Source organism: Lepisma saccharinum, chromosome 2 (assembly GCF_977018435.1).
Source record: "Lepisma saccharinum chromosome 2, izLepSacc3.1, whole genome shotgun sequence".
NCBI classification, from domain to species: domain Eukaryota; kingdom Metazoa; phylum Arthropoda; class Insecta; order Zygentoma; family Lepismatidae; genus Lepisma; species Lepisma saccharinum.
This window is the reverse complement of record NC_139230.1, coordinates 56,025,691-56,038,658: the sequence shown is the minus strand read 5'-3', so window position 1 is coordinate 56,038,658 and position 12,968 is coordinate 56,025,691. Positions and strand designations below refer to the sequence as shown.

At 36.4% G+C, this 12,968-nt stretch overlaps 1 protein-coding gene across 1 annotated transcript in view; it reads right to left on the bottom strand.

Moving 5' to 3' along the window:
- LOC145982157 (uncharacterized) overlaps positions 1-12,968 on the bottom strand; it is a 33,715-nt gene that overhangs the window by 20,293 nt on the left and 454 nt on the right. Inside the window, exons 2-4 of the mRNA XM_083115725.1 lie at positions 10,958-11,097; positions 5,863-6,108; positions 2,715-2,946 (exon numbers count right to left, since the gene is read on the bottom strand). Of these exons, the coding sequence (XP_082971851.1) occupies positions 2,715-2,946; positions 5,863-6,108; positions 10,958-11,097 (618 nt within the window). The remainder of the gene's footprint in view (positions 1-2,714; positions 2,947-5,862; positions 6,109-10,957; positions 11,098-12,968) is intronic.

Below are 12,968 nucleotides of genomic sequence, written 5' to 3'. Positions count from 1 at the left end.
CGGTAGGTAGGCCCTGGCCCTCATGGGCTGTTGCTGTTGCACCTTGGGTTATTATTATTATTATGAAAAATATCATTCTTTTCCTTTGCTAAGTTCTCCTAGATTTTCTTGAAAGGAGTCCAAATGAGTATTTGTACAAAGTAACCTTAAATAAAATGTTACACTCCAAACCATGCAGCTTTTACATTGGAGCTCTCTGAATCTGATAGTCCACTTCCACAAGAAACATGGAAAATTAGTGTAGTAGCCTCATTATTTTCCAAACAAAATTCCACCCACTTTCAAGTCCAATGTATAATTAATTAGTATTTGTTGCATTTACTAGTCTCTATCATAATTTCTAAATATACATAATTATTTTAGGGGAGGGTAAATGAGCAACTTACACTGAAGCATGGTCATTCTTGATGTGAACGTTTTCTGATGAATTAATAAATAAACTGCAATTTTTCTGGATAATTAGATTGTATTGTTGAATAAAATGAGCAATGTTTCCTCATTGTTTCCACACATGACACTTTATTCAAAGGATCACAAACTTTTTTCTTTCATTTTTAACTCAAGTAGTTTATTATTATTGTTCATTAAACCCAAACTGCATACCAAATCATTTAATTCAGACTGAAAAATTTGTACCTTCTTCTGTTTATATTTACTGTATCATTATCTTGTGCAGCATCACGTCACTCTTTTGTAAAATGGTTGATGTTCTAGGAACAGGAATATCTGGTCCTGAAGAGTGCAAAGAGTGTAGATGTGTTATGTTGTGTTTGCCTTAATAGATACTTTTGTGCAAATTTTAATATTGTGGCAGTGAACACTTTATATTGATATTGAAATAAATTTGGAATGATAAAGAAAAACTACCATCATTTTTAATCAGAACTACTTAATGATTCCCACCTATTGTTACCAATGCTGAAGAGTTATTGATGTTGATTTCATGTAACCAATGCATTATAACACATGTTTCTTTTATACTCAATTGCTGGCTAGGTAGCTAGACACATTGAGTGGTCGACTTTCGATCTCACTTCTGACGTTCCCATCCTAGGCATGAGTGTTCTTTGTGAGTGTCATTTCATCAACTTAATCTAATCATCACTCATTCTCATCATTGTAATTAGCCAAAAGTGGCAGAAAATTGACGTTAAATAACAAAAATACAAATACATAGCGATCCATTGAAATGTAGACCACCACATCGGTGTTTTCGTGCTATGGCAAGCAAGCCATTTGTCAACATTGTAGAGTGTCGATGAAGCAAGCGCACAACAGTTTCCATAATTATTTTAAAAAGTGATTTACTTACCAGATTTATAAAAGGAGGTGTTCAAACTGGGCGCCTTTGATATGCACACATTTTTAATACATCTCTATTAAGACACCCACTAATGGTAGCTGGTGGGGAGAGGGGGTTGAAACTGTTTTTTATGGAGGTCCTGAAAGTAGACAGGAAACTGTGAAGTGACGAGGGTCCTTGTTTTGTATTGTGTAACCTGTTTATTAGTCTGGCGACTTTGAAGTTATAGGATGCTTGTTACATATTGTGTTTTTTCTAGTGTATTCAACCGCAAAGTGTGTTATGGCTCAGCAAGCATTTTCTACTGCACAGCACATATTTATTTATGATTCATATGTATTAACTCAATCGGCACGTGAAGTTCAAAGGTGATTTGAAACAAGATTCTCGGGTGTAAAATTTGCATGTCGTCAAACAATCCACTCTGTGCATACTAAATTTCAGGAGACAGGAGTGTTTAATGCCGCATACAAGTCAAATCCACACACCGTGGAAGAACTGAAACATAACATCTGCCAAGATTTTTCCAATATTAATCAGTGGGAACTGCAGAAAGTTATGAGTAACTTCATCAAGAGGTGTCAAAGTGTGTGGTCAAGGAAGGTGACCAGTTTCAGCATATTTTTTCATAAAAAGGTAAGTAAATAAATCACTCTTTAAATTAGTTATGGAAACTTGCATGCTTGATTCACAGACAGTCTACAGTGCCGACATACAGCCATGAGTGCCTCACTTGCCGATAGTCCAAACACTGACACGGCAGTGTACACTTCAATGGATCGCTCTGTATTTTATTGCATTGTGAGTGGGCTACGTGATGGAAACCTTTTCTACAATATGATTTAAGTGCCTCAGGTGTCCTGAGAATTCCAATACATTTTTCCTTGTTTCTTTCTTTCCTCGTTTTTGGTTATTTGCTAGTTGCTGGATTGGTTCCTAAACTTGGTGGAGGATTCATGAGCCTGATGATAATTTACAAAGTATAACTAATATGAGCTGTATTAAAGTTGATGATATTTTAAGGCTTTGGAGGGATACATAGTTGATTCCCTGGGTTACTTAGGTGTAGATGTAGTACTAAAATGGATGGGTGAGAATGCAAGGCTTCAGTTTAAAATTCAGGTTTCACTGCACCATGTGGAATGAAGAGCTGCCCTATTTTTTTTTTAATAATTATTACTTCTTCTCCTTGGCTTGTTTTTCATGTATGTAGGAACAAGCTACTAAACGGAAAAATCTGTGCTATCTTAACTTCACGTGATCATTAAAAATGTTCATTTGAACACATTTTGGGCTTTAGATGTATGTTATAGTCGTTGTTTACTCTTACATTCACATTAGATAAATTGTCATGAAAGACATGTCATGCAAAGAATGACATGTATTGAATTTGAAGACAGAATATAAATACCTTTTTAAGGTACATGTGAAGATACTTTATCTCATTGTATAAACTCTCTGATTGATTCAATGCACTTTGTGTTACTGCAGTGAGTGCAAGTGAGTTAGAGTCTTCCTTTTCCTTTTTGAGATCTTCAGATATTGGATTACCTTTCACCTTCTTATGAATGTGAGTCATGGATGAAAGTAGTATTTTCAGGTGTTTCGCTGTGTTTCTCAGTACTAAAGAAGCTTCAGATGTGCTGTAAAACAAATGATATGTTTGTTTAATATTGTCACTAAATTTTAACAGTACTATTTAAAATAAATGAATAATTTCTGCTCAAAAATATAAATATAAATCAATATAGGGGAAGGGGCTTAATAATTTTGCAAACTCAAACAGGACTTGAACTATGTCTCTGGCATAACATGCTATTAACTACCAAGACAGCACTGGCATTGCCTGATTTTTCACTTATGCTGTTTTACCTGTCTGTGAATTGTCCACATTTTAAATATATTTTAAGTTCTGTGATGTACCAAAAATAAGTTAATTCTTTCATTCTTATAATGATGCAATTGGAAGTCAATTCCAATTGTGTCATTAAAAGATCAATAACAACAAATTATATTTATTAAAACCTGCAGAGTATTTTTGTTTGTTTGTTTGTGTTGGTGTTTTAAGTCCACTGTAGGCACAGTAAGGCTAATCAGGACTGGACCTACAGTTTAAAGTGGGATCCGACACGTATGTGCCTCCACAGCAAAGTATTTTTTAAAACATACAATTCCAAGATATACATTCTTCTTGCAACGATAACTATAATACAACTGTAACATTTCCAACTCTTAACCATGCTTAAATGCTTAACTATAGTAGTGCACACATCCTCAAAGGGAATTAAATTTGGTTTCCTCATCAGGAAACAAATTATAAATATACAGAATATAAGTTCTTTATCTTCCACTTTCAATTTGAACACTGTATCCACACAATATAATTTATACTTAAATTCTATAATGATTCCTCTCAGAAAAAAATGTAAAAACTGAAATGTTATCATCATTACCTGGTTTTCAGGAAGCAATGACATACAAGTGAAGGAACAAGGAACATTTAGTAAGAATTTAATAATATATTCAAATATATTTTAAAAGTGAATACAATATTACAAAGGAGAACAAACAAACTATGCAGTGCAATTACAATAAATATGAATGTTTGAAAATGTTGACAACTACCTGTCAAGGAAGCTATACATTGTTTTGTGTATAAAATAAATAATAACACATAAATATCTTCAATTTGTATGCTGTATGATCAACTCAGAACCTTACAGCTTTCATCACCAAAAACTTCCTGAGTGCATAGTTTTAATCACTTATAGAATGCATCAGAAGGAATGCTGCAAACAACAAGGAAATGGGAGAGATTTCACCCATAAACAATAAATGCTAATGAAACTATCATGTCATTGCACATGAAATGTCAGATTTTGTATGGATGTAAGTCTAATATGCCTATTTTTACTTTATGAGATTAAACTTGACCACGATGCAGCAGAGCCAGCCACAAACAATGAACCATTTGGATCTGAAATAGTAGTGAATGAACCATACAGAAATGTTTCAAAACATTCCGATCTGGCAATATGACACTTGAAAGTGTGGATATTAAGTGTGCCATTAACAATGACAATCTGCAAGCACTAGTGGAGTCTGATCCTTGCCAAACTGGCAGTATTTGGGTTTACATTATTCCACAGTTTCCCAGCACTTGCAAGATCTTGGAAAATTAAAGAAGCTGGAAAAATGGGTTTTCCATCAGCTCACTGAACAACACATGATGCATCACCTGGAAGTGTGCCTTTCTCTGCTCTCCTGGAACCAAAAGTTTTGTTTTTGCACAGAGTAGTGACATGTGATGAAAAATGGATATTACAATGGAACCCCAATTTTATGTTCCTGGATTTTACATTTTCCTGCATTATACAAGGTGTACAACTTTGCTTCCGCCGTTTTCCGACAGGTGGCAACAACAGGAAGTAGCGGTCGAAAGAAGCAGATCGTAAATGTCACGCAGTTAGCTTGAACCTCTGTCAAGATAACCCCATTCAAACATTAGTCGAGTGGTGTGTGTATCGTGAAGTTGTTCACGATTGAAAATGTCAGTGTACGAGCCAAATTCTCGCCATTTGCGGAAGGTTCTACTTTTTTGTTTCAATATGAAGAAAACTGCGGCTGAGGCTCATTGAATGCTCTCCACTACGTATGGTGAGGACGCTATAAGTGAGAGAACCTGTCGTGAGTGGTTTCAACGCTTCAAGAACGGTGACTTTAATGTCGAAGACCGGCATAGTGGTGGAAGACAGAAAGTTTTCGAAGATGCAGAATTGCAGACATTGCTGAGTGAAGACTCGCGTCAAACTCAAGAAGAATTGGCACAATCATTGCGAGTGACACAGCAAGCCATTTCAAAACGTCTGAAAGTCATGGGTATGATTCAGCATGACAACGCACAACCCCACGTTGCCAAAGTGGTGAAAACGTACTTGGAAACATTAAGATGGGACATCCTACTCCACCCGCCTTATTCTCCAGACATCGCTCCCTCTGATTATCACCTGTTTAGATCAATGGCTCATGAACTGGCTGACCAACACTTCCGATCTTATGAAGAAGTCAAAAAGTGGATCGATTCATGGATCGCCTCCAAAGATGAACAATTTTTTAGACGCGGCATTCGTACGCTGCCCGAAAGATGGGAGAAAGTAGTGGCCAGCGATGGACAGTACTTTGAATAATGCCTGGGTAAGCAATGTGTTTCATTCCAGCGTCATATTTTTGGGAAAAAAAGGCGGAAGCAAAGTTGTACACCTTGTACATTCAATCTTGATGTAACACAGCAAAATATTATGAAATTTTCCTCGATTTTACATTTGCCAAGATTTTAAGTTTTTTCAGCTTGGTCCCCTAAATAACATAAAATCGAGGTACCACTGTATACAACAATTGTCACTGCTCTGCACAATGGCTAGATGCTGATGAGGCCTCAAAACACTGACTGAAACTGACTCTTCATATCCATGTGCAACAACCTGATAATATGTGAAATTATGATAGCAATCATATTTAATTTTATATGAATGTAAAAAATGAAAAATATTCTACTGTACCTCAAGGAATTATCTGTTTTAAGGACATACACCGACTTCTTTTCCAAGTTCTTACTTTGGAACTTATGAATAGCTTGTAGAATATTTTTTCTTTCTCCATCATATTCTACTCCTAAGTCTTTTAGGTCATTTTCTGTAAAATGAAGAAATTTCTCCAGTTTTACTGTCTTTGAGGCAAACAATGGTATTAAATGTTCAAGGTCCAAGCCTGTCAATAACATAGCTATGTCTTCATCTGAATTTGTTCTGAAATGAAATATAAATTGAATTATTATTGTAACGTGACAAAATTACAAATTAGCATGTTACAAAATCACATACAAGTAATGACATTTAATTAATATACCAATTAGATAAACACTGGGTGTCCCAGAAGTAAGGGAACAATGGAGCCTGCTCTATTGATCTATGTTTATTGAACTTGGTACAAATAGAAATGGAAAGAGTTTGAAGGAACAGTATGATTTTTGTATTACAACATTGAGAGTGTAGTATATAGTTTATAGCAAGTGTTCAAATAGTGCAACATGGCTTTCCAGACATTTGGTACTCTGTGACGAGCTGATAAGCACACTTTGTTACACAGATCCACGGGAATGTTTGCACATGCTTGTAGGATGTTATGTTCATCAATCGTACGTGGCTTCTTGGAATACACCTCATTCTTTAGAACACCCCACAAGAAAAAGTCTGGAGGCATAAGATTGGGAAAGCAAGGGGGTATTCGGTCTCCTCTTGTCTCCCAATCCAATGATTAGGAAAATGTTCATTCAGCCAATTGCATGCTAGGATGTTATAGTGTGGTGGTGCCCATCATGTTGGAACAACTCATCATTAATATTTTCCCAATTAGCAACACATGGGAGGAAGTCTGTATCAAACATATCCAAATTACTTTCTCCTGTTACTGTTGCTTGAAAAAAGTAGGGTCTATCGAGTTCTGTTGCACAAATTGCAGCCCACACACAAACTCCAAGAGTGTTCACTTCTTTCTCAATAATCTCATGAGGATTAGAACAATATAACATAACAAACACTGTTATGTCTGTTAGCATGACCATTTAATTTAAAGGTTGCCTCATCAGTCCAAAAGATATTGTGTGAAAAGTGTCATCTTCTTCACATTTCCCAATAAACCTATCATAGAATTGAACTCTTCTGTCTGGATCATCCTCTAAGATAGCATGAAGAAGTGAGAATGTGAGAACGAGACAACAAAGCAAACAACACCAATGAAACATATTACACAACACTAAAACTCAGATACGACAACATCTTTATTCCAGAGTGCCCCCTTACTTCTGGGACACCCTGTATGTGTACCAATTTCACAAGTATTTTTTTATGCAGTTGGCATTACTTTTTAAAACAAACTATACACGTTGAGTATAATGTGAACTGAAATGCATAAAAAGAACCTGCAGGAATTGAATGGTGATTCTTCTGATTACCAAACAATGGACAAGAAAGATCCATTTATACTGGCAATCAGTGCTCGAAGTGAGGGAGGGATGCACGGGGATGGCATCCCTGCATCCCTGCATCTGCTTCATTGTCACCATGTTAAACCATAGGAACATCCTCCCAGCTAATATTTTCCACTTCATGTGCTGCTGACAATGATATTATGCCTGCCTGTAATAACAGTTTAAAGATATATACACAAAAAAAAATCAATATTAGCCAAAATCAGCAGAAAAGTGATGAGTAACAAATATGAAATAACAAAAAAGATGCAAAACAGCTAAAGCATAATCTTATAGCTTAGAAGAAAATAAATTTAACTGTGAGTCTTCTTTGTTTTTTTGTACAAGAATTTTAAAGTATTTTATTTAAATTAATAAGTTTCCTCTTTACACTTTTAACTAAAAATATATAAATGCTTAGTGTAAAAAAATACAAAAGCCAACAAGTTTATAGTAGTAAAACAGACTCTCACTCTCCTTCACTAATTTTACACATAAGCTGAGAGAGGTTGTTGTCTCCTTCCATAAATAGCTCTTTCCTATTTCTAGGTAACTATATTAGTGCAAAATCCTGAATCATCCACTTTGTAACACTTTTAAAATTTGGTTTGTTTTTGTGCCAGCAGCTCAATCTTGTTGCTATGCATTAGGTCAAATCAAGGACATAACTTAATAAAAAAATACAAGCCAGATAACTATAATTTGAACCTTGGGGTGGGGTATGGGAGTAAATTACATATATTACCATATATTACATTACATATATATAATATTACACATATACAAGTTATAAGACATAAATTACCTAGAAGCGGCTTTGCTAACCATCACGTAATCTTAAGAATGTCCAATGGGGAGGCAATGTTCAAGTCAACATCTTGGAGGAAATCATCATTAGAGTTGTCATGTGCCGGTCTCCATGGCAGAGTGGTTAGCACAGTGTGCTGCAATGCCAAGAGTCCCAGGTTCGAATCCTGGCCTTGGCATGGGTGTTTGCAAGTGTCCATTCATCAATTACATCATCACTTATTCTTATCTTAGCGATTAACTAAAAGTGGAAGAAAATGTGAAGTATAGTAAACCAAATCAATCAATCGAGTTGTCATGTGAATCGTGATTGATTTGATTTATTTTACTTGGCAATTCTGACACTTTTGGAATAATCACAACAGTGAGGATCAATGATGATAAAATGAGATGAATGAAGTGACAATCACATGCATTTATGGATGACACAACACAGGCTCCTCAGAGGATTATACTGGCTGTGGGTCCAGATGTCAGAGCATTGCTAGTCTGCCAAATGCAGTCCAGGGTGTACTACTTGGAAGAGTCAACCCTTACCCTCCCTCATGTGTACTTTGAGCTCTTATTACTTGAAGACTACCTTCTGCATCTTCATATCCATAAGCAAATTTGTAGGAGTTCAAAAGCCAGACACAATCTATTTGATTGTGGCCACATACAGAAGTCCATCTACTATGTCTTCTGTTATCTGTGTATGCTGAGTAGTATTCAAGTATGCTTTCTCTGCTTACCAACATTTTTTCAATTCATGTGTCATCACCCTATGCTTACCTTCAAAGCAAAATTAAAGGAAAAGACATACTGTAAATAATTATTTATTCCAATGTGACAATAGTTTACTTTTCATACAGCGTAAGTCAAAATGATGTTCCCGATTTCAGTGTCTATTTATTTCATTGTAATGATACGTAAATGACTGAGATTACACACACAGATAGAAAAACTCAAAAAGTTTTTTCCTGGCATATCATAAATGTTCTATGTGCGATCCACGTGTTACACGACACACATCTAGTCTATAATCAAGTTCCTGTCACACTCTTCCTAGCATGTCAGGGCCCATAAACCTTCCTGTTCGAAATGTCACAAAAGACATTTAATTTTGGAGAATCACGTTCATATTGCAAAACAGCATGTGAATTTTCTGTTCCATGCACTGTTGTAACTTTTCACAGAAAGACGCCTTCAATCCCAAGTCTTTTGGTTTCAGATCTTGCACCAGCTGTAGACGATACGGCTTCATGTCAAGACGCTTCCGCAAGACTCGCCAGACAGTTTTCTGTTGAATACCGAGTTCTAGACTTGCCAGAAGGTGATTCAACCCCAAATCTTGTTAGGAAATGTCACGGAATAAGCACGACAGACTTATTGGTATGAAAATCGAGAATACAGAACGCTTTCTGCTATCCAGTGGTAGCCAGTTTCCTCACTGTGACTAAACTGCCTCATGGTGGCCGACAGCGCAACTGCGAGTTTGCAATAGATAGAAAAAAAAAACTTTTTGAGATTATGTTCCATAAAAAAATTACATATGCAAGAAAAGCTCATTACCTTTCGTATAAAAAATGAACGAAATCGGGAACATCATTTTGACTTACGCTGTAGTTTTCATATATACCTAGACAGGAGCCTGAAATGAGAAATGCAGACACATTAGCTTATTTCCTAATGCATGAAAATTAACTTAACACCAAGATGTCGCCAATGAACTCAAGTTGTCGCTATTGAAGGTAGGTGATAGCACCTATCAGTGGCGGCTCAAGGGGGAGAGCCACCGTGCCATGGCACTACCCTCAGAAGAAATGCATACCTAGCCCAAGTATTGTTAAATTAATGCATTGATAGTTTACAGACAAGGAGATTCGAATCTTGCAATCAGTCAAGCTGATATGACGACCGCCCCAACCACAGACTATTATAGATATGAACCGCCCCAACCTCCTCACTGCATAGCCAGCTGTTTCGTACCCTCAGTGAGGCAGCGGTCCGCGCCAACCAAGAGCTGACCTAACCAAGTTGAAACACGTGCAGAGGGTTGGAGAAGTCTCAGCGAGTAACATTTCCACCATGAGCCAGGAAGAAGGTGGCAGGGGGTGGTGTTAGCCAATGGGGTTAGCCCATAAGACACCAGCCGTGCCCTGGCACAGCGAGGGAACTTGCCATCTTCAGAGATAAGTCACTAAATACGACGGATTTGTAAGACCCGTTGGGGAAGTAATTCATGAAAAATGTACTATCTACTTTTCTGCGAACTTTTGGAGAAACAAACCTAGTATTTTTCCAAAGTTAAATGAACATTTTGATAATAGATAGATGCACCTAGAGGGCCATCCAGACTTTTTAAAAATATAAAAGTAAAGAATCCTATGGTGATGTGTTTCCTTTGGCATTTCGACAATTTCTTTTTACATCAAATGTCTAGAATATTTTCAACATCCAGTTGGAATACATGTGCATGGGGGAGGAGAAGGTGAGAAGATTTGTTTTCCCTTCCTCTTGTAAATGTGTTTTTAGTGAAGTGTCCTGTAGTGTATAAAGATAGGTGAAGATGAATTGTATTAGTGTGTTATTACTTAAACACACACTGTTTTCCAAGTTACCAAACGCGGATAAACATCTTGGCCAGTAGGGCAACCTCAAGGAGGATGCGGGGCCATTGCGGAGTTTTTTTTTTCTTTCGATTTCTTGATCACGTTGGCACTACCCATCATACTTGCTGCCACTGGCACCTACCTTGGTCAAATGTGGGCCAGGGATATTTAGATTTTGGGGTGTGCACAATTACCTACTCTCTTCTATCAAAATAAGATTAAAAAACTTACTCATTTTGTGAAGATTTTGGAATAACACTTCTCTCAGTTTTAGTATGAGATATAGCCTTTGGTTTTTCTTCTACTGCTTCTTCTTCTTCACTATTTTGTGATGAGATGTAGTTTATATTGCCAGCCAGAATGTTTGCAACCTGCAGATTAAAATATAAATGTAATGCACAGAAACAAAGCATGAAATAGAAAATTCATGGAAGATGAATTTCATTATAATTTACACCTTTAGACTTTGTCTGTTTAACATAACATGTTTCAAGCATCGAAAGCCCACGGGTAACTGGAAGGCCTTGCAAGACCAAGCTCGCTTATCTTCAGCTAACGCTCATTCCGGTTTTGCACCGTCTCCAGATACATGAGTCACACAGTCACCGTTGCCAACTTTTAGATTCTAAACTGGTCAAGGAGCACTTAAAATGTTCATCACGTTTATCAATTTGAAATTGCAGACATTTATTCCTTGGCAGAAAACATTTGTATCACTCACACGCAGTGGTGGTGATTGGGTTCCAAAACGAGGGGGCCTAGGTGCAAAGTGGGTGGTCAAGGACAGTATAATTTCCCTTAATACATAAGGTTAGCATGGTGCAAAAGTGGCAAATTTGGGGGCAACTAGTCCCTCATGGGCCCGCGCCTAATCGCCGCCACTGCTGACACCTGTAAAGGAGTACGAATCAAGTTTCGCAAAAAGTGCCATCGTAAATATTTTGGAACTTTGGGTGACTGGTGGTTGTTCTATATTAAACATTATTAAGGGTGCTCCCCTATGGCACAATGGTCGTGACCTCGCCTTGTAATCAAGGGGTCCCGGGTTCGATACTCAGTGGTGGCACATAGTTGTTCCGATCCCACTTTAAACTGTAGATCCAGTCCCGATTAGCCTTTCTGTGCATAAAGTGGACTTAAAACAACAAATCAATCAATCAACCAACCAGTGTAACACTGTAATAATTGATAAGTGTGAGAAAGATGGACACAAATCTTAAAGTCACACTGAACTAAACATTTCCTTTAGAGTTTACATACACACTTTGATAATTTTAATTTCTTCCTCTCACAATTTTATTATTTTGGATTAATAATTTTGTTTCAGTGTAAAAACTTACATTGACTAGGGTGCCTAAAATGGCCATCCATTCTCAAAGTAATCTTACATAACTTAGAGGCAGTGGCGTATTCTCCCATGTTGGTTTACTGCTGGTAAATCACCCTTTTTGCATGAATAGAAATTGCCAGAAAATTTGAAGTTGTCGAACTTATTTTTTTGTTTTACTTGCATGCCTACATTGGTGTTTCATTTCTATTATATCTAATTAATATATAAACATTTACAATAAATAAGAAATGTTGTGGTAAACCAAGTCAAATTTTCAGAATACGCAACTGATTAAATATCGAAAGGCAGTGCTTTCAGGTAATCAAGTCTATTAACCATAGGGACTGATAGGAGATTGATTTCCCCCGATCCCTTTCATTTCATCCAAGTAATTCAGGGGATTACACCACAAATGTTATATGTTGCATTTATGTATAATAGAACAATACAGTCACATGTTTTAAAGTTTTACTTTTCATGAAATGGGAAAGTATATAGTTTGTGACAATTGTGACAAATTACTGGAAATATTTTCTTTCTTTTTAGTAAGAATCTATTTTGTTTTATTAGTATTACATTTAAATATATTGTTGTCTTGCCATCAAGTATGAGATATAATCATTACATTTTGTATATGTAGGGAGGAGGTGTATTATACTTTGTCTTTAGTGCAATAATGTTCTAGTGAAGAACTATGCAAGGGTAAAATTAATGTAAGTGTAGAAATTACACAAAACCTCTCATCAGTTCTCTCACTGTGATAAATTGCATTTTCGTCATTTCACATCACTTTCCTGGTTTTCCAAATTTCATCGCACTTCCTTTTGGATTTTAATTTCTTGTATGTATGTACATATTTAGTGGGTGTACTTGCACATGAAATGTGTCAAGAAACATTAAAATTAATTTAAG